We start from the raw sequence: 21,833 nt of genomic DNA on the forward strand, positions 1-21,833 counted from the left end.
ACATAAATTGATATGAAACGCAAAAATTTTGAGAATATGAATTCCGAGTGAATGTGACTGAATAATTGAGATTATCGAATTAAGATAATTTATAGCGTTATGATATTTGTAATAGATGCTAATTTCGGATTGAAAAATTTACAATACAAGATACAAGTTCATGGCACTAAGAAAACACCGTTGTAAGCAAGAAAATACCATTCATCAATTATTAAATGTACAAAAATTGCAAACAATAACAAGCAAAAACCAAACAAAATGTGATGAACGATATTCAGTAAGCTAGATACGACAATGTTGTAAGAATTAAGCCCTAACACCTCAGCTTCAGTTCTCTAACTTTTACTTAATACAAAGTAACACCTTTTCATGCTGGTTGGTACATACTTCGTAACCAACTGTAATCGCCAAATTCCGCTATTTACCAATTTAACCTGAACTTTGACACTACAGCAGCAATATCATCGCTATTCTCAAATTTTAACATTTGGTCACTTATGTTACCAAGTATCTTTCCTCTATCCATCACCATCTGATAATTCTGATGGTATTTGTTTTTTGACTTCTCGCCGTTTGACCGTTACATCATCATACAGTGGTAACATTGTTTTTCGGAGTCTTTTATTTTCCTCATCTACTCCTCTTCTACTGTTTTTGTGGTGTTTATTTGGAACTTTCTCAGCTTTTTTCTTCGCCTCAGCTAAGAATTTACGCTGATTTCCACGTTGCTCTGGTGTCCGATCTGGTTTCAGATAAACACCATCGTGAATTGAGTTTTTCAGATCTTTTGATTTATTGAGCAGATTCGTTACAACTGATGAACTTTCCAACCAAACCTTGACTGGCCTCTCCTTGTTTCCGCCTGGCCTCCCAAGACGCTCGGCTTTAAATGTGGGTTTCATCCCGAGCAATAAAAATATCTCTTTCACTACGACATCAAGATCTTCACTCTCTGACTCATCAAGTCTGAATATCATAAGGTTTTTAGTCCTATCCACAAAAGTGCGCTGTTCGTTTTGTCCCTCTTGAACTTTATTCCTCATTTCTGCTATTATTTTACGATGTTCTGTGCGTTGTTGCACGTGTTCAGGAGCCTTTGGAACTGAGGATAAATAACGAGATGAGCACGTGTCATGGTGAGCGAGACAATTCCTGTTGAAATGATGAGGATAGGGTGTGGAATGGAGATGCTGAGCGGGGGGAACTGCTTTTCTAAACACAGCTGAGACACAACATCTGGAGGTGGTCTGTGTGATTCTTTTAAGAGTTGCTGTCATACTGAAATTAAATACTGTGTTTAATAGTAAGCTAGACGCCAGATGTTATAGGTTAATGGTTACTTGAGAAGTAATTCAACACAGGACACGTAATGAGTTTATCATACATACCAAAACAGATGGAAGTAGATTAAAATCAACTCAAGATCCAAAAACATGCCGATCAAAAGATTCATAATATCGAACAACAACAAAAAAACTAAACATTTCCTAAGTATAATTTGTAGAAAAAACTATCAATTAAATAAAATAGAAACCGCCAAAATAAAAGAACTACAGTCTAAATTTAATGATATCAATTGTGTCTTATCACACAGTGTGTCGTAATAATCCACCTCCTGCAAGGTCACATTTCAATCCTGACGACGATTAACACATGTTTATTGAAAGCTTCTACAAGTTAAACCATCGTATCTCTTATATGTTTCTAACCCAACTCCATTCAGTTCAATCCTACAGTTTCAATTTATTTGTTGTGGAAAACTTCGTTCCAAGCCACCATACCACCCTCGAGATGCCTCGGATTCTCTAACCCAGCTTGCAGAGCCAAAGACACCGCTTTCATACTTCTGATACCAATTCTACAAATAAAGACAGTATTCTGATCAGGAATGTTTTCTAATTGCGCGTGTAGATCACCCAGAGGAATGTTCATAGCACCGGGTAACAAACCAAACTCTAACATCTCTTCTGGCTGTCTGACATCAACAATATTACACTTGTCCAGTATCTCGCTCAGCTCTGCTGGTGAGAGGTTAACGTTGTAATCAGGTGGCTTTGCAACTGAAGAGAGATAACGGGTTGAACATGAGTGATGGTCTACAAGACATGTCTTCTTTAGTTGTCCAGGGTGATGAGGGTAGGATAAGGTGTGGAGTTGATGAGCGGGGGGAGCTGATATTCTGATCAGAGCTGGAGCATACCATCTGGCGGCTGTTTGGGTGATTCTTTGAAGAGTTGCTGTCATACTGAAATTTAATAGTGGTTAATAGTGGGCTAGGCGTCAGATTTAATTGGTAAGTGGTTGTATGTAATTCAAGACAGGACGCAAATTCAAAAGTTTACCATGTAAGTTAAAACAGAAGGAAGTTGATTGGACAAAAATAAACACATTTTAGGTATAATTAGCAATATCATATTAAATGGCTACCAAGCGCATCAACTAAAAAATTATTAACTTATCAACAATCAACATGCATAAACGATAATTAATATATTAAAGAGAAAATAAATATTCAAATTAAAATAACGTCGAAAAACTTTGTACAAAACTATCAAAAAAATGTGATCTGACTTTTACCAAATACAAATTTACAGCATTTTAAACCAATGTACTTTTTATTACTTAACCACTAGAAAACCTGTGTTTGTGACATAGCAATCTTATCTTATCCAAATGTTTCAATGGTCATATAATATATATAATAATATATAGGTGATCAAAAGACTGAAAAGCCTTTACTTCTTGTGGAAATCTTCATTCCAAGCCATCATACCACCCTGAAGATGCATCGGTTTTTTAAACCCAGCTTGGAGAGCCAAAGAAATCGCTTTCAAACTCCTGTTCCCACTTCGGCAAATAAAGACAGTATTCTGATCAGAAATGTTTTCTAATTGCGCGTGTAGATCACCCAGAGGAATGTTCATAGCACCGGGTAACAAACCAAACTCTAACATCTCTTCTGGCTGTCTGACATCAACAATATTACACTTGTCCAGTATCTCGCTCAGCTCTGCTGGTGAGAGGTTAACGTTGTAATCAGGTGGCTTTGCAACTGAAGAGAGATAACGGGTTGAACATGAGTGATGGTCTACAAGACATGTCTTCTTTAGTTGTGCAGGGTGATGAGGGTAGGATAAGGTGTGGAGTTGATGAGCGGGGGGAGCTGATATTCTGAGCAGAGCTGGAGCATACCATCTGGCGGCTGTTTGGGTGATTCTTTGTAAAGTTGCTGTCATACTGAAATTGAATACTGTGTTTGCAGTTAATGCAAATGGCTACTATACATCTTTATGTACAACACATGACACATATAGACAAGCTTATCTTGATACATAAAACATAGGGAAGTAGATTGGAGTATTGGACAAAAAGTATAAATTGTGTAGTTAAACTTGGTGTTTTGTTGCCATTCTGGATCCCAATTCCCCCCTTTGTTAGCTATTTCTAATAAAACAAGCATAAGCATTTCTAAACCCCCTCTTCCTAGCCTCTTCCGTATTATGTGAACGATCCCAAAGCAAGAAAAGCTCTACTAAGTAGGGAATCTCAAACTTTAAATGTATTGCACAACATCATGTTAAATATAAATAGCAGGGGAGTGTAATGTACATTGTACAGGATATAATACATTTTTATCTTGATGACAGCAGACTGTCTTCTATCAGCTGTTTTTAAGGTCTGGTATTCACACTGCACCCTTTTCATCACCCATAAAAATAAATTACCCCGAGAACCAATCATGCTACCTATATTATATAATAAATAAATGCACATAATCTTCATTTACAAATGAAAATGTAATCCAACACTCACCATTAAACTAAAACAGAAGCTAACTCAATAATTTTCTGTCCCTCGTGTGCCCTCTCACCAATCATGAATTGCTCAGAAAGTTCCCTAAAAGTCACTGATATTCTTCTAGATTGAATGTCCTCCCTGGCTATGGCGTGTTTCCACACAAATCTACCATCTCCACTCATTGTTATTAGAGATCTCCGAGGCAAGGGCACTTTGATACAGTTATCCTCATCTTTAAAGTACATGTAAGAGTATGATAATAAGTTTATGATAATTAAACGTTCGCCCCAAAGCCAGAAGTCGTCAAAATGAAAGTCGATAGAGGAGCCAAGTTCTGGCTTATAATCTAAATTACACTGCTCAACTGGAATGAAATCTGCGAGTTCACAGATGTCTGCTAGCCTATCCCGGAGGTAATGAGAATACTTTGGGAGTCCCTCAAACTTGTCAAGCTTGAGTTTCTTCCTCTTGTAATTAGCACGAGGTCCGTAGTCTTGTTTAAATCTGCCAGACTGTGAAGCTAGCCACTCTCCTTGGTCGATGTCTTCAACCAGTTTCAGTTCCTCTGCCTCAGACATAAAATCGAGATAAACCCTCACACCCTTGAGGTCGACATTACTAGTGTTATTTAAACTATGTGGACAGGAAATTGATGTGTTGCAGTGCACACAAAAAAGTTGAAATTCCTCTACAGGTTCAGGGAGACATTCTGCTTTAATTGCAGCTACACGATCAGAGTGTTCACAAAGTTTGCAGTAGCGAATACCTTTACATCCACAAGCATGAGCAGTCATTATTACTTTTGTTGCCCTGAATAAGTTTGGTTTCAGATGTCGTTTGGAAATGTGATGACAGTGAAAGTAATGTAGTCAGAGAACTTTAAATTGATAAAATTTTGCAGTACGAAATTATTCACTACAGTAATTTAAATTGAAATTGAAATATTAAGGGAAATTTGGATTAAAAAATCATGGGCATTATGGTAAAATGTTTGTGTTTATATTACAAAATTTAAAACTTAATCATTGTTGAATTTTTAAGCAAAATAAATTAAAAGTAATATCTGACCCCTGCGGCCCTGCTCTTGTATGACCACTATGCCAGGTGCCCAATATTTTTTACTTAAATAAACATAACTAAAAGGTAATTAACAGCATTGATATTTAAGAGAAGGGGCGTATATAATTATCTTCTAGTACTACTATTGAATTGAAAGTCCCTCCAAGGAGGCTACAACCCCTAATATGCATTGAAGGAAGGGTAGCAGACTCTGGGTGTCACAGTCAGCGCAATCCCCATGATTGCCCACGAGAACCATATTAACAGAAGCTTGACTACCTTTTCTACTTAACATTAATTAAACCTGAAATTTGTAAGTTAAAAATAATGATAATAAAACCAGTTAAAACTACAAATCTGTATGTTTTTGTATTAAGTCATGCAAAATGCGAATACTTTAAATTAAGTCCCTTTTTCACAGATTATAATCTCTATTCATCTTTCTCATGACCAGATGATTCCATCTTCAAACGATCCACAACAAGGTTTTCATTTAAATCTTTAGCAGTCATCACGATATTCCTTAAAAAATCAACTTCCTCAGAGTACATATCAAAGAGCAAATATGAGGCATTTGAAAACTTTTTCTCAGAAGTACATCTAGTTAATCTGGACATTCCATTCCAAGGTCCATCTCCGACACCAATGATTATCACCAAGACATCATGCCAGCTTGATTCTACCAAGTGCTCAAAATTCATAATCAAATCTTCCGGGAGCCCACTGGTAATTATGAACAAGAGATGCTGTCCCGAGGTCTGTGACTGATCAATGGCATGTTTTAATGCAGGGCAAAAGCTTCGCGGTCCACTCATTTCAATGCTCTCCACAATAGAGTTGTAGTTCTCTATTGCTTCACTTGCAGTTAGAGAATGGTGGTACATCGTCATAGAAAATACCTCTGAGTCCTGACTCTCCAGATCTCCAAATCCGTACAAGTCTATCGGAATGTTCTTGTTGCCAAACCCTTCCATCAGATAAGATAACGCTTTCTGGTACACATTCAAGTCCCTCTTTCCGACCTTGTGAAGATTTCTAGTGCCTCTCACGTTATTCAAAGTGAAATCTATGTAAATGTTAATTTTCAGCTCGTTCAACTTTGTACATTTAAAGAATTTCTGGATGTCTGCTACACATGTAGGGTTGAATTGAGCAATGTACACTTCATCGTAGGTAGTGCTGGCTTTCCGTTTCATCCCACTCATAAGGTAAGCTGCGATGAGCAGACAAACGAATATGCAGACTTCCAGTAACATTTTGATGCCTTCTATAGATAAAAACAGCTATGATTAGCAAGATAAATTTGATCATAAAAACAAGATTTTGATGTTTACCGAATTAGTTATTGAATTAAGGGTCGTTTACATAATATTACGTAATCAATATTTTAGCAATTTTTACCCCCTCCTGACAGCAATATTACGTAATCATGGCCTGATCCCCCGCCCCCCCCCCCCCCCCCCCCTTGACTTTTTTCCCTAGAAAACACTTTTCTCTACGTTTCATGCTACCCTGACCATGCTATCATGATGAGCCGAAATCATTGTTATGATATCCGGCCAAGCACCTAGCCTTCTAAACTACTTACTATTATAGCCGGATATTCCATAAATTTCTAAATTTTAGATCACAATCAGAGTGAAATTGAGTGGAATTTGTCAAATTGTTATTATTCTAGAGGGTAAAAAAGAAAATTTTAATTACGTAATCAACGACCGAAACCCCCCCCCCTCCTAATCAACCGTAAGCATTTGGAAACCTCCCCCCTCGGCTGATTACGTAATATGTGAACGACCCCTTAGTGAATCTCTATTCTAAAGTTTAAAACATTTATGATGACATAATTCGCTAGTAGTTGAATAGTCCATCATATTTTCTGTTCATTCATATGTCAGTTCAATGTTCGTTTTGCCTGACAGTTTCAGAGCATGAATTTTTGACCCAATAGAATTTTAAATAAAACTATACTGTGTGTTGAAATATATGAAAATTGAAAAGTGTTTTTTTGTGCATTATTTACATATATATTTTTTTTAAAACAAAGAATCAGTCAAATGATTACAAATATTTCACTCTGTATATTGTACTACAACTGAAAATTGAGAAGGAATCCTGGTACATCAGAGATTCTGATAAATTCATGAACAGTTCTCAAAACTAAACTACTTACTTATCAATTTCATATCCGCTACATACCGTAAAATATATAAACAGAGCAATGTATCATTAATAGGAGTTCCTGCTAAAATCAACAACTCAATTGTCCAAGTAAAACAATTTGTCTCTTCTTCTCAAATTTTAAACCAATCCATTTGATGTTCAGTGCATCATTTAAAGGGAATGTAATTCTTCTCCAATGGTTCCCACCAATAAACATGTTTTGCTCTTGATAAAGACTATGTTGAATGCCATTTTTCTCAGTTACAAGCATCTTTAAATCCTTCAATTTTGAATCATTTAAAGACTTACATACCAGGATCATTTCACCACCTTTTCTACGCGACATGTCCAGACATATCAAGTTGTCGTGACTGGTGCCTTCCAAAAAATCAACTTGAAGACAAGTACTAGACTCAAATGCCTGCACATCATTTATGCTGGTACTAAGGTTGTCATCATTGATGAAGTTTATGAAGGGTACATCTTGCTTCGACAAATTGAACCACGATTTTAAAGACAGCAAGAATCCATATCTATAAGCCTTTTTTCCAAAACCAAAGTTAAACTCTGTAACATATTTTTCATCTTGAGTCAAAGACAGAGGTTTGGGAGAGCAAGTTGGCTGAAGTAAATTCCAGAATCTGTTGTTATGCTTTATGAAAGAAGGGAAATCAGGTTTAGTCTGTTCATAACACCAAGCAGTAGCAAAGAGAGCAACTGAAAATCCATAATCGGTTATTTTTTTGGTGCTGATATGGCATTCAAACTTCCCTATGCACCCTCGAGCAAAAACATCAATTCCTACAAAGACATCTAAAGGCTTATCAATGCAAAGTTCTAGTGTCAACTCTAATTTCCAATCTTTCCAAGTATAGTTAAGGAATATTCCATCACAACATCTGAAAAAGCAGCTATTGAGGTCAGTGACACTATCTTGCCACTCTAGTTTACCCTCATTAGTAACAGCATCATACCAAATGATAGAGCTGTGGAGATTTGATTCTTTCATCTCTTGAGTGAGATACTGCAAAAATACTTGGATGTTCTCTACTCCATCAACTGTTAGCACATTTTCGATATTGATTAACCAACCATCAAAATTATAAGTGAGAGCAATCTCAGCCAACTTTTTTGCAAAATGAATTGAGGATTGTACTGATCCAAACATGGTCAGACAGTTATTTGCTCCATGATCCCATTCTGTGATGAAAGTTCCCAGAACTTTCACCCCATTTTTGTGTGCAGTTTCTATCCACATCAGGGGTGGAATGGTTACCAAGTGATGGCTAAAATAGACAAAAATATCTATTTGTGCCCAGTGATAGAAATTATAGAAATCTGGATTATCAGTTCCTCCGACAAACTTGTCATCACGATAACCACCTTCCATGTCATGACAAACTAAAACTTTAGATCCATCATTATCCTTACAGTTCCAGTGCCCTTTACAGACAAGTTCAGGATCCACTTTTTCTCTATCAAAGTCAGATAATTCACTGACCTCATTGATTGGGCTGGTATGCTTCTTCTCTACACAATCTGGCATGTCTAGAAGAAACAGGGTTAAAGAATGTGTCTTGTGAGTATCATTAAATTGTGCAATAAAATAATCATCTTCAATTCATCAAGTAGAATAAATTATTGTGAAGAGCTATAAATAGTTTAAATTTTATACAGCAATTTATTGGTAAGTATTTAATGAATAATTTGTATAATTTGCAAAGTTCATAGATTCCTCTATATGGTCATCGAATAGTTTGACCACACTTGTTTTACTAGTAGAGGCTCTTACGGGCATTGTCTGCTCGATACGTTAGGGACCCCAGATACACCTTCCTAGACGTATTTTTGACCGTAGAATCGATTGAAAGTGGTTCAAGATGATTGGACTGATTGTTCTGGGGTAAAATCGCAAAAAAACCGATTTTTGGGCCAAAAATAGGCCAAAAAACCATGTTTTTTGATATTTTGAGCAAGTTAATTTTGTTGGCATGTCGGCAAAACTTGCATAAAGATAGCTAAAAGACAGCCGCACAAGATTGTATAAAAATAAAACAAATCCCTCTATTTGTTCTGAGGTAAAAATCCAAAAAAGTGGTAAAAATTTTGACTTTTTTGCTTTAAGTTTGAATAATTTTTTGCAGTTGTATTAAATCAACCCAAAAATAGTCACATCGTGTTTGCCTAAATTTTTCCTTTCCGAGAAGTACCCACTTCATATACTTAATCGAAGTTTGAATATTGTCACTCCGCAAGCGTTTTTGCCAAATTTTCGACGCGCACTACGCGCAAAAGCATTTAGTTGTTATCAATTGGCACCCGCGCGTTCATCATAAATTTCAAACAGCTATAACTCAGCGAGATTATGTCCGTTCTAGCTCATATTTTCACACTAAATAGAAAATAATGTGATCTTATTGCTGACAAAATATGGATATAATTACTTTATTTGCCTTAGAGTAATAGACTGTCAAAGTTTAAAACGCGCATTGGTATAGCACGTGACTAATAAGGCCAAATTTATACTTCTTAACATATTATCGATCCTTAGACATCATACTATTGTGTCCAATTAGCGGTTAGGTCTCTAAACTCGTGGCAGAAAACACGTCTTTTTGCCCGTAAGAGCCTCTACTATACAGTACACTACATTGTAGATGTTCTGAAGGAGTATCCTAGGATTCTTGATCTTTTGGTACAAAACTTGAAAAACAAAACTTTTAGAGATGATGCTGTAAAGAATGCAGCAAGACTGTTGGTATTAAACCGTACTATAGCTAGGGAGATACAGATATTGATATCAAATAGGGGATATGCTGGAATGAAAGGAATGAAAGCATGAACATCAGATTTCAGAAGCGAGGGATAAACTCTAACTGCTATGAATGAGAGTAAATCCCAAATCGACTTCATCATTTGCAGGAAGAAATGTTCAAGAACTCCAAAGCATATGGCATATGACACAGTATTGGCTCAGATCACAGGGTAGTCGTAGCAAGTGTTAAGCTTAGCCTCTGAATGATGAAAGTGGAGAAAAGGGCTCTGATACTAGACATTGCTCTACAAGAGAGGTATGCAATTAAGAACCGACAGCAACCTAGAAACATATCAATACCTCATTCATATCATGATTGATGCAAATGGCACAAGTCCTCAACTTCAGCACCCCAATTGTTGTGGCTGCTAAACTAGATTTAAAAACATTTGATTTTTGTTTCGGCGACTGAATCGTCGATGGGCTGGCAAATATTTGTTGTCGAGTAGTGTTGAATACTCATATTAAAATGATTATTGATTTAATTTAGTAATTGTAAATAATTATCTTTGACCAAGTTTAATTGTCAATGAGAATGCACCCCAGCACTTGGCGCGCGCGGCGGCTTTGATGTTAGCGGCTACTTGTAGCGCGATGCGTTACTGTGCCGCGCCGCGCACTCAATGAGGCTTCTCACAGCTAGATCGGCGAAATGCGCTACTGTGCCGCGCCGAGCTGAGATGAATTGACATCGTCAATTAAGCGGCTACAAGTTAAGCATTCACATAGCCATGTGTATACGCGTACTGCGTTGCTCTAACCAGAGCCCTCTCGCTTGAAGTAGCGCGCGACCGCCGAAGCGAAACAAGCGCGTCACGCAGTACGCGTATACACATGGCTATGTGAACGTACTGCGTGTTACTGGGCCGCGCTCAGCCTGTCGCATTCCGCCGAATCTCTATTCTATTATGTTTATGAACATGATAGCCTGAGGTCCCCAGGTAAACTGCGTGACGCGCTTGTAGTTGTAAGCTTGTTTCAGCGGTCGCGCGCTACGTTGCAATTAGCGAGAGGGCTCTGGTTAGAGCAATGATACGACATATATGATATATTATATCTGTGGTTGCGATAAAAATTGTTGATGCGCGGCGCAGATCACAGTTTTGTTTACCTGGGGACCTCAGGCGCTATTATGTTCATAAACATAGAGATTCGGCGGAATGACAGGCTGAGCGCGGCCCAGTAAAGTTTTGTAGCACGATGCACTATTTACAATTTAACTGGATCGCGCCGCGCATCCAATAATGCTTCTCTCAACCTACGTCCTTCGTTAGATCGGCGAGATTGAAGGTGCACCATTGGACCACACCGAGCTGCGAAGGATAGACATCGTCAACCTAATCAATATTCAGTTGTGCAATGTGCATCACGATTGCGCTACTTTACTAAGCGTGCCTATAACTAGCAAGCTAGGTAATCACAGCATGCAGTAGCTCAGCTGATGACAGAAGCATTGTCCTTCAGGAAGCAACTGGAGAAACCAGAATAGCAGAAGATGAGTACTAAGCAAACAGCAAATGTCCTGTATCATGTATTTCAAAGGTGGTGGATACCAGAAACAAGAACAAAGAATGACCGAAATTACACAAAGATCATAATATAAACCCTTTTTTAAGACCAAGATCAAAGATACAATGCAACTATCTGAGATAAAGTTTCATAAATAAAGCAGATAATATCAGCTTGTCTGATATGTAAATGATTAAAACTTACCTGGAGACCCCAGGCTATAATGTTCATAAACCGAATAGAGATTCGGCGGAATGACAGGCTGAGCGCCGCCAGAACATACAACGTACAATAGCCGGGTCACGGTTACCTGGGGACCTCAGGCTATCATGTTTACAAACATAGAATAGAGATTAGGCGGAATGACAGGCTGAGCGCGGCCCAGTAAGGTCACGGGTGACTTTATAATACGTTCACTGAAAAGAACAAAGAAGATGGGGAAATATTGACGTTTTGCTAGCATATTATCAATTATGCTAGAGAAAGGACTGCTCCAGACTTCGCAGTTTTAGACTACAGAAAGTTTTATATAGACTACAGACTAGGAGGTTTTGAATGTAAAAAATCTGGTTCACGTAATACATAATATGTCAATGTGAACGATACCCATGCCAAGCGGATGTCATTTCTGCGGTAAATTTTGTATCATTGATGTAGTCACAAGTCAGTAGTACACAAGTTTATTGTTTAATAGGAAAATTATTTAAAAAGGAGAGCAACATGTTCTGTCCCAACTCCTTTTTCATTTTAAAATTTAAATAGACTTTTAAATTGAACCACTTGGTTACCATTGGAAAATTGGACAAAATCCATAAAATCCATAAAATCTTAATATAGAACTCGTTCGCCTGTCAAAAAAGGTCGTTAATTAAAATGTTATATTAGAACGGAAACTGAAAGCTTTGACAAATGGCAATTAAAATTATGCGGTAAAAGTAACTGAGGTAAAATTATTTAAAAGAATTTGACTTGAAGAAAAATGTAGCCTGATTTAAAATCTTCAAATATCAAAGATAATCATCAAATCGGGTGGATGAATCGGGTGGATAAATCAGTTGGTGCTAAAATAAATCTCAACAAATTATATTCTGCATAAAAAAATAACACCTGGTATTTTCCGGTTCATAACATCAAGCATACTGCATGAACATACACACTGATATCTATTGTACAATTTTGTTCAAGTTTGTACAATGTACGCCTGTTGTAAGTCGTTGTATAGTAAAGTATGTTACTGCATGTCGAAAAAACCCCCGATGCTTCCCCCTGAAGTTCTGTCGAACATTCCACTAGTCATAGTGAGATCGTCTCTCTTGGAGAACCTGGAAACATTCTCCTCCTTACCAAATACATTAGTGATTGCCATGTTGTACACGGAAATACGTTCGTACAGCCGTACATACACCCGGCTTTGATGAACTGCGAAACACAAAAACGCGATGGTCGCAACTACAATGATAGCAAGTTTAATCCAATAGCCCGTAGAGTCCTTATCGGCACGCATACATTGTCCTATCAGAGTGTAGTCAGACCATATAAAAAACACCAACGCAAGAATGTGAAGAGAAAATATGATGCCGTATTTGGCCTTTTGAGTTGATGTCATGGGTAGAGGCTTCCAGTTTTTGAGTTTTGTTTTGTCCCTCTTGATTTTGAACTGAAAAAAGCACACCTCACACCTTCCCTTATAACTAGTGTTAAGCCACTGGACAAGGCAGGGTTTGTGAACATACTGCATAGTTCCCATACATTCACAGGGTTGTATGAGCGGCTCTGTTTCCTCGTGACCACACAAACATATCCTACACTTGTCCTGCATGTTAGACTGATGTGCTGACCTTCCCGACTTCTTCATGCTCTTCATGTCCCCCACTTTGTCCAGTTCTTCTGCACCAGGCTGCTCTTTGTCGAACCCTCCCGTTAGTTCTGATATCAGTGCTGCTGGAGCATCGTCAAAAGGGTCCGAGAGAGGGGCCATTGCGGGGATAGTTGCTTTCGCAGTTGGTGCAACCGCCACCATCATGTTACCTCTCTGAGAAAAAAACGGCAGTTAGAAAACAGGAGAAAGATTTAAAAGGAATAATTTAGGGTTATTGTGGATCTTTAAATTGGGTTTAAATGTTGCCTACTGGACATAACATTCTAACAAATATAAATGCTGAATAGAGAGAGAGAGCGGTATATCCTGATAAGCTAATATAGTCCCACCACTGAACAACAAATCGTAATGATAAGTGGACACGTATTACGAGAACTCCCGAGGAGCGTATTCAGTGAGACTATGGAACCTTCTCCCACGACAAGTGGACTAAACGGCCTAACTGCTCTAGGACCCTTCAAAGTATCACTTGTTAAATTTTTGGAGAGGTTTCCCGATACCCCGCCAACCAAAGGATACACCGCCATCACCAACAACTCACTCTTGGAATAGAATCTACAAAAAGATTTGAACCAGGAATGATTGGAGGACGTAATAGATACTGTTGTCCAGAAGGGATCCCTGCCAAACTAACTTTAAGTACCTAAAGTAAAGTAAATTGAATATTTATAAATCAAGGCCAACATCTCCTCAGTAAACAAAAACTACTGTCACTGAAAACTGTATAATCTCCCCGTTCAATATATTATCTTAAAGCAATTAATACATATTAATAATATGTAATACATATATTCATTACTATCAATATTTAAACCTATAACCATATAAGTATAATATGTTCGTTTGTAAACGGGGCGGTGCCCCGGCGATTCTAATGACCACTAAAAGTAACACCTCATTAGGGCACTGCACTCCCAACAGAAACATGTCACACTGAGTAGATTAATTTGATTAATTTCGCGAAAACTTAAAGTTTTGTGTGCTCCAATGGCCAGATAACATAACTCAACATATCACCGTTTAAGCACAATCAGACAAGTCTCCATCCTTTTCAAAACTGTAAGACCCTAAAACATGAAATGGCAAAGCCACACTCATTTCACTGCTTTGTCTTCGTTCCCTCCTTAGATTTAGTAGTGCTCGTATGCGGTATGGTGCAGTATTATTTTTCTTATGTAGGTCCTGAACATGAACTTTATGCTTTGCCTTCTCCTCTAATGAGCGGTTTGGACTAACGAAGACTGAGCTAAACTTCTTGCACTGCACAGTAGTCACGCCAACTAGCGCCAACCAGCTTTAAGCATAATACTGTTGATTATATTGTCTTTCAAAGCTGCCATGATGTAAGGTTAGGCTTCAAGATGAGGGAGCACAATATCTCAAGGTGAAAGCAGATAAGATAGCAAATTAAACAAACATATGCTATTAGTTTAGGGTTGAACTGGATGCTATTAGCATAGGACTAAAATGTATCTTTTAACATATTCCTGTCAAACTTGAAACTAATAACCATATAAGTATAAACTTTAAACATGCAACATATTTTAAACCCTTAAAGTTAATGTTATGTTATCATTTAAGTAATATGAACGATAACATGGTATATAGTAATAATTCCACATAAACATTTCTATGAATTACAACATGAACAATGAACATGTGTCTTTTATAACCTTTGTTTGAAGATAATAATTGACCGATTGATTGATGTTTCACTTTCCACGAAAAATGTGAGCCATCAACAATTAAAAAGAGAAAAAGGCGAAGGGCTAAAACTATGGGGCAAAATATGTGGGTTTAGACATTTCGATATCGGCAATTGTGTCAATAGTCACTCGATTCGGGACGAAACAAATACATCTCACTGTAAAGAACAGATACAGTGAAACTTACAAGCCTGAGTCCAAACAAAACCAAACAAACTAAGAAGTACAATTCATCAGCCCAAAGACACGGAGCCAGGTGTAAATTAGCTGGAAATCTAACACTGTGACGGTAGAGTTATACTGTAATGTGACTGTATCATCTACCTGCTAATGCCTAATAACGGTGTAATGACATGGAGGAGGATACGGCTCACAACAACAAGGCTAAAGTGGTACGTGATATTTCCTGTACACCCGGTCGAGCTGGTGCTACATAACACTCCTACATTCTACAAGGTGGGGAAACCTTACAGGTTACAACATGAGATATTAGTCAGAGCATTGTGTGTGGGTTAATTAGCACTACCTAGAATAGAGAGTGAGATAATTAAAGAGATGATCGCAAAGCTGGGAAACGAGACAATTTTCTATTTGATGTCTACTTCTGAGCTAAAAAGATCCCTGACTAATAAATCGCAGATTGAGTGATTAAATCTAAACGATGATAGAACAGGAAGTGATACCTACAATTGGGGAAACGTGATACAGTAAATGCACTGAACAACGTTAATATATTACTTACATTGTATTCCATTAGCGAATTAAGTGTCAACGTCCACCAATGCAAGCCTCGTGTTAGCCTCAAATAAGCTGTATCATTTGAATATGCTATTTTCAGAAAATTGATAATTGGTTTTGGTTACCGTAAAAAACGCAATTTTCCTTGCAATTCCGATGTTGGAAAGTTTCCATGCCCTTTGAACATCAGAGCCAATTATAATGAGAGGCAAATTGTTTAAAGCTGATTACAATAGACAAATCATTTAGTTGCTGTGGTTACGAAAACACATTGCAGTATGTTTCAGAAAGCTATCCTAGGATTTGCAACAAACTCAAAATGCTAGCATAGGATTTGCAACAAAAGAACAAACTTCTCCTAGGATTTGTAAAAATTGAGAATGTCCCAGCAATAGTGCGATACCAATGTTTGAATCTAAGAAACCTTTAGTTGGAATTTAAAACACAAGGAATCCATTTCGTTTCTTTCTAAGAGTTTGCTCCCAGCAGAAGAATTCTGGAGTTCAGAGGTGTGTACTGTGTAGGTAAAACTAGAATTTTAAAATAATCCAAAAAAAATACAGTTAAAAGTAGTACACTCACATCATCAATTTCGTTCAGCATTACATTTACACCTGCTCTAATACCTTGTGTATAAATGCTGTCAGTGGTCACTCGGTAAATAAAGTCTGAGAACAGGCCAGACCGAGTACTACATGGGACCTTCCCACTATTAAGAGCAAATACCAACAGGGAATATTCGATATGCAGGTATGTAGAATATATAGAACAAATATGCAGGTATATAGAATATATAGAACAAATATGCAGATATCCGGTACTTTAACTGGACCTCGCAACGCATGACCGAGCATTCACCATCAACTTGTTGACATCCGTTCATTGGAGCAGCGTTTTTATGGATAAAACGTTCGAAATGTCCACCGAGTATTTAGGAGTCAATATGGATTCAAAATGACGTCAAGGCACAAAATTTCTTTGTTGATCAAATGCTTTAAACATCTTAAGAGGAATTTCAGTTTTTCTGGAGAATTTGTTCGTCACCCCCACCGATAGTCAAGTGATTAAAAGTCTAAATTAGAAAATTACCATCCATCCGAATAGTGTGACCAGACGAACTAAAAACAGTTTTTTGTGAATATTGCTATATTGCATGAAAAAACATTAGAAAATCATAAATTACTCGGGTAAATGAAAATCAGAATTTTTCCATCGGCTACACTACAATATGCTGCGTTACAAAGCTTCGAATATCCAGGTTTTAACAGGTAATTCAATGTGGCCTAGAACAGTGGCGTCCAATCAGAGGCATATGCCGTCCGTAAATATAAGTATAACGGTATTGCGCAGGTAAGTACTAAACGATCGTTGACTAGAATTTCCATTAAAAGCATGCTCTAAGAGCCGTTATTTAACAATGACCTTTCTAATTGTCATGTTGATGAGAGGTCATGCAGTATATTGCATTAGCGACTCTTTTATAATACTCATGTTTGAGTTCTTGAATCTGAGGGAAGGGGGGGGGGGGGGGGGGGGGGGGGGGGGGGGGGGGGGGGGGATATAAGGGTAACGATTTATTTTGACTAATTTTGACTTTGACTAATTAACTAAATCACTATAGCAACAATTGTCTAGTTTTCATTTATCAATAGTCATCCACAAAAGTTACCCGATCAAATCAATTTCCAAGCCTAACTTGCGATTATTTTTCGTAGTTAAGTTGCACCCCCCCCCCCCCCCCCCCCCCCCCGAATCCAACAAAATAGATATGACACAATTTAACTAATATAAACCCATAAAGCTGTATAGTATTGGTAAGGAGTGAATAAAACAAACCTAAAAGGAATGTTACGATTAAAGTATGCGACATGCGTTCTATAGAAACAGTGTGGTAATGTTAAATATGCGTAGATAGGTGCTCACGAGTTTTAGGCAAGAAACCTGTCAATAGTTCAAGATAAGTAACTGTTAAAAGTAAAACTACAATAAGTTTAGGTCCTTACGACAAAGACTTAACATCGACGTTACCACGCGGTACCTTTAACATTTTAGTTTACCAAAATTGGGATTAAAAATAAACACAACGTCAACACTTGATCTGCCCAACAAAAATTCTGAGACTTAAAAGTTGAAAAAGCCTTGGCTGACACATCTAACCAGGATTACTTGATGAATGCCTGTCAAGTTATGGTCTGAGCATGTTATGGTCTGAGCATGTTGTATATGGGTATAAATGTCAAGTAGAGTACTTTCATGTTGTGCCACAGTAATACTAATACGGACAAAGATGATTTGGATAATTATCAATAAAGATGCTGTGAAGTTTGTGGATGGATTGAAGTTGGGTGTTTATACGAGCCAGATTGTATTACTATTTACCATACAGAAGCGTGCTCTTGAAAGAGGGAGCTGACTCGGAGGAGTAATCGAAAACTTTGGAGATCAAGAATTTGTAGAAAGCTTGAAGAGTTGAAGATACAAGAAAGTCGGACGCTGTGTTTGAATCTTTATTTAGCAGGAGTAGTCCTGATGTGAATAGCAATCTTCACTGATTGCTATTCTTCGAAAGTAACTAATCCTATTTCTCCGAAGCCAGGCGGTTAAGGGGGGGGGGGGGGGGGGGGGGGGGTTCAGACTAAACCCGCCCCTTAAGGTGTTTTACTGGAGCCGAGTTATATTGTCTACTTCTGATAATTACAAGCCAGTTGATAAGACGCTTTATTCTAACGAATGTTATGGCTACGAAAAAGTTGAAATCACTTAACGATGATGGAGAATACTCTGAAGATGATTCTTGTTTGATTCAGAATCTTGCAAGGTTTTCTTATTACCTCTATCAACTGTTGAGCCATATCGTTACGCGCAAAGTATTTAGGTATTGAATCGTGAGATTGAATCTAAATCCTACAGATCTTTTAAACTCAACCCGAAAATAAGTTTCGGCGAAATTTGCACTAAAAGTAGAATTATAAGTATTAAGACTTCAAAACCAGGCCTGGGCTTTACTTAAAAGGCGGCACAAAATCTGGTCGAAATCTAACCGATATCGAAAAGGATTTTCCGAAAATATTGATAGCACAACAATACAATACAATCATATAACAATTCAATAGTACAAGTGACAACAAACTTGTAATCAGAAACTCAGCTATAATATCATGACGTGACCAGGAGGCAGTATTAAATATACTTCCAGCATGACAGTAACTGTCATTTTAAGGGTGTGTTCGAAATCAGAACTCTAAACCTAAAATACATATAATCATTTAGTCTTGGTTTGCAGTTTCCCAACACCAATTTCTGCAAATCGTTCAATTACGAGGAAGGAAGGATCCTAAACGAATATTCTAGAATAGTCCTAGCCAGCATATATTTCCAATTTCGAAATGATGTCTGGTATAATAATAGCAACTAATAACAACAAAATACCCATGTACATGGAGCAAACTGTAGAACATGATTTTGTCGTTCTATATTTAATCTTATTGGCGGAGACCCCATTGTGAATGTGACCTAATTAACGCTAAATGGGGCTAATTTGGTACACACTATACATATACAGTAATTAATAAGGCAATACTAATAATCAGATAAGTGACATGATAGTCTTAACAATTCAATTACAGTCAAACCTATCTATACCGGGCCTCTTCTTTGCCCCCAAAATGTTGGTTTTTGCAAGAAATGTGAGCTCATGTCGCATTTGGTTAGCGATTTGAGGACACATGGAGCTGTATTGCGTCACAATACGTGCATATAAAGCATTAATGGGGTAAATGAGACGGCCACGGGTAACAACTAACACGACTCTTGTCCTATTCAGGTTTCGACATTGAAACCTGATCTCAATACGACACATTTCCAATTAGAAACATAATATGAATTGTTACTAAGTTATTCTTAATTGCTGCTTCGCCATGTCGATAGGTAGGAGGGGTTTCTGAAACCCCTCCTACCCGTACCAGGTACTTTTTGTATGAGATAATCTTCCTTGATAATGCTGGGGATTGGGATAATGTGAAACTTTAAAGCGGGATTTTTCTTTACCGTGCACTTTTCGTTCCCCCGAGAACTAAAACTATGTCTTGTTAATTAAAACTGTATCCGCTTTGTTCTGACAATAATTGAGGCTGGTTGAGTTACAAGACTACGAGATAACAAGACAACGATACAATTATACTACGAGACTAGTACTACGAGACTACGAGACTGGGATAGGTTATATTAGAGTTGTTAGTTTTAATAACCAAAGAACACTGGATAGAGCCCAGCTTGTGGTAACTTTAACTATAATATTAAGAGATAGTTAGATGCCACTAAAGTAAGCTGAAGGCAGCCTGAGGTAACTGGAACCAAGCCAAGCTTTTTGCAATTATACCAAGCACAAACGTCTTAGTATAGGGCTCGTGATACTCGTAACATGTTTTCTAAATGCGGTAATTAAACTGTTGCGGTAAATTAATTGTCGAACGTTTCCTGAGCTGGAAAAAAATCCATTACGTATTATTGTAAAAAACGAAGGTTAAAATGGAGCTTTAATGAAGGCGTTCAGAATTGGCCGTAAAGTGATAGGGTAATATTATGTGAACGACCCCAAATATGTACGTGGTCCCATGGCTGCCGGCTGGGATAAGTGACACAACATGCGCACAAAATTGATTTGAGTTACTACAAATGGCCTATTCAATTCTTTTCATGAAATGCCGGCAAAAACTGCAAAACGCAAAGTGCTGCTACTAGAGTATGAAGTGTCTAAAGCATAAAATAAGTATATGCATAACTTAAAGTATATAACTATAAAATAATTATATACATAACTTTCAAGACTTGTCATTGGACCAACTAAAATCGTTAAGTTCAACCTAGATAGAACATTCTCCCTAGCCTCTCCCCTAAATATTATATTCCATACCTACAGTGCAGTATATATTATACCATGAAAATATGAAACATGGTATTTACTATTTATACTCCGCACAGAACGACAATTAATATCAAAAATACAAATTTGCTGCGTCTTGAGAGAATAATATATTAATAAAAGTTTTTCAAATTTATTATTTTGTTTTAAATTTCGACATTTTAAATGCGGTCTTCATACTTTATTGTAAAAAGTGGAAATTAATGATAATGTGATATCTAATCGGTGAAAGGACGAAAAAAGGGAAAACCGCTGTCGTCCGGATATTCTGCTAGTCTAAACTAACGTTTTAGAAGTTATTATAAAATATTATAGATTATAAATAACGAGATAATTATAACTTTATAACTGTTCAAATAACTGTTCATAACTTTATAACAAATCACCAGAAAATTCAAAATACAGACTAATATATTAGTTTGCTTTAATATAAGGATAAAAGGAATGACCATTAAAACAAAATGAAAAGTCTTAGAATACGTTTAGATCTAATAAATTGTACATAAAACAGAATTTGATCGAACAGGCGAATTAAGTTTGAGGGGGCAGGGGGGGTCTTTATGAAATTTCTCTCGAAATTGATTTTATAGTTGTTTCTAATAGAGGGGAGTGATATCTATCTGCTACTTTTGGTCCCATGGAAAAATATTGTTCCTAGACGAAATTATTGCCGGTCAAAGGTCAGCGCTCATGTGTAATTGTATTGCGCGAGCGATTTTCAATCGCGCGCCCTGAAAATCGAGTCTAAAAATCTATATTCTCCTACATTTTTTGACGATTTTTCCAGGTCCAAGATTTTCAAAATGGAATAAAAAATGTTTAAAGGCCTATCTCGAAATTCTGAAAAGAGTGAAATCTTCTAAATGGTCCTTAGAACATATCCTGAAAGTAGCAGATAGATATCACTCCCCTCTATTAGAAACAACTATAAAATCAATTTCGAGAGAAATTTCATAAAGACCCCCCCCCTGCCCCCTTAACTACAAGTAAAATAGTTTAAATTTAATCAGGATTCAGGAATACTGTCCAACTTTAACACTTTTAATTCTACGGAACCTGCAACCCCAGAAAGGTCATTGCAACGGCGCCAAGTTCATCGTTACTTCTTTATTATCTTGCACCCCTATTAAGGTATTATTATTGACCAACTGACGGGAGGTTTTCATAGAGACTTTGCGATCACATCTGAATCTGATAAGGCACAGGGAACAACCTTGAAGACGGTTGGTATTTATTGAGACGGGACGT

At 37.3% G+C, this 21,833-nt stretch overlaps 4 protein-coding genes across 4 annotated transcripts in view; all 4 read right to left on the bottom strand.

Annotated features, from left to right (window-relative positions):
• Positions 1–3,423: 3,423 nt before the first annotated feature.
• Positions 3,424–4,610, bottom strand: LOC134811190 (DNA N6-methyl adenine demethylase-like). The gene has a single exon (XM_063817940.1). It carries the CDS (start codon positions 4,590–4,592, stop codon positions 3,816–3,818), a length of 777 nt encoding a protein of 258 aa, XP_063674010.1. The 5' UTR covers positions 4,593–4,610; the 3' UTR covers positions 3,424–3,815.
• Positions 4,611–5,288: 678 nt separating this feature from the next.
• LOC134826804 (uncharacterized) lies at positions 5,289–6,113 on the bottom strand. The gene has a single exon (XM_063839302.1). The coding sequence runs from the start codon at positions 6,111–6,113 to the stop codon at positions 5,289–5,291; it is 825 nt and encodes a 274-aa protein (XP_063695372.1).
• Positions 6,114–6,833: 720 nt separating this feature from the next.
• LOC134811017 (uncharacterized) lies at positions 6,834–8,561 on the bottom strand. The gene has a single exon (XM_063817724.1). The coding sequence runs from the start codon at positions 8,405–8,407 to the stop codon at positions 7,106–7,108; it is 1,302 nt and encodes a 433-aa protein (XP_063673794.1). The 5' UTR covers positions 8,408–8,561; the 3' UTR covers positions 6,834–7,105.
• A 3,459-nt stretch (positions 8,562–12,020) lies between these two features.
• LOC134811194 (E3 ubiquitin-protein ligase MARCHF8-like) overlaps positions 12,021–21,833 on the bottom strand; it is a 32,147-nt gene continuing 22,334 nt past the window's right edge. The window contains exon 3 of the mRNA XM_063817950.1: positions 12,021–13,373. Coding sequence (XP_063674020.1) covers positions 12,573–13,373 — 801 coding nt within the window. The 3' untranslated portion in view covers positions 12,021–12,572. The remainder of the gene's footprint in view (positions 13,374–21,833) is intronic.

The sequence above is a fragment of the Bolinopsis microptera genome, chromosome 2, assembly GCF_026151205.1.
Source record: "Bolinopsis microptera isolate Bmic1 chromosome 2, MBARI_Bmic_1.0, whole genome shotgun sequence".
In the NCBI taxonomy this organism is placed as follows: domain Eukaryota; kingdom Metazoa; phylum Ctenophora; class Tentaculata; order Lobata; family Bolinopsidae; genus Bolinopsis; species Bolinopsis microptera.

Excerpts from the sequence above, each read along its gene's own strand:
- LOC134811190 (XM_063817940.1), bottom strand. The coding sequence starts at position 4,592 with ATGACTGCTCATGCTTGTGGATGTAAAGGTATTCGCTACTGCAAACTT.
- LOC134826804 (XM_063839302.1), bottom strand. The coding sequence starts at position 6,113 with ATGTTACTGGAAGTCTGCATATTCGTTTGTCTGCTCATCGCAGCTTAC.
- LOC134811017 (XM_063817724.1), bottom strand. The coding sequence starts at position 8,407 with ATGGAAGGTGGTTATCGTGATGACAAGTTTGTCGGAGGAACTGATAAT.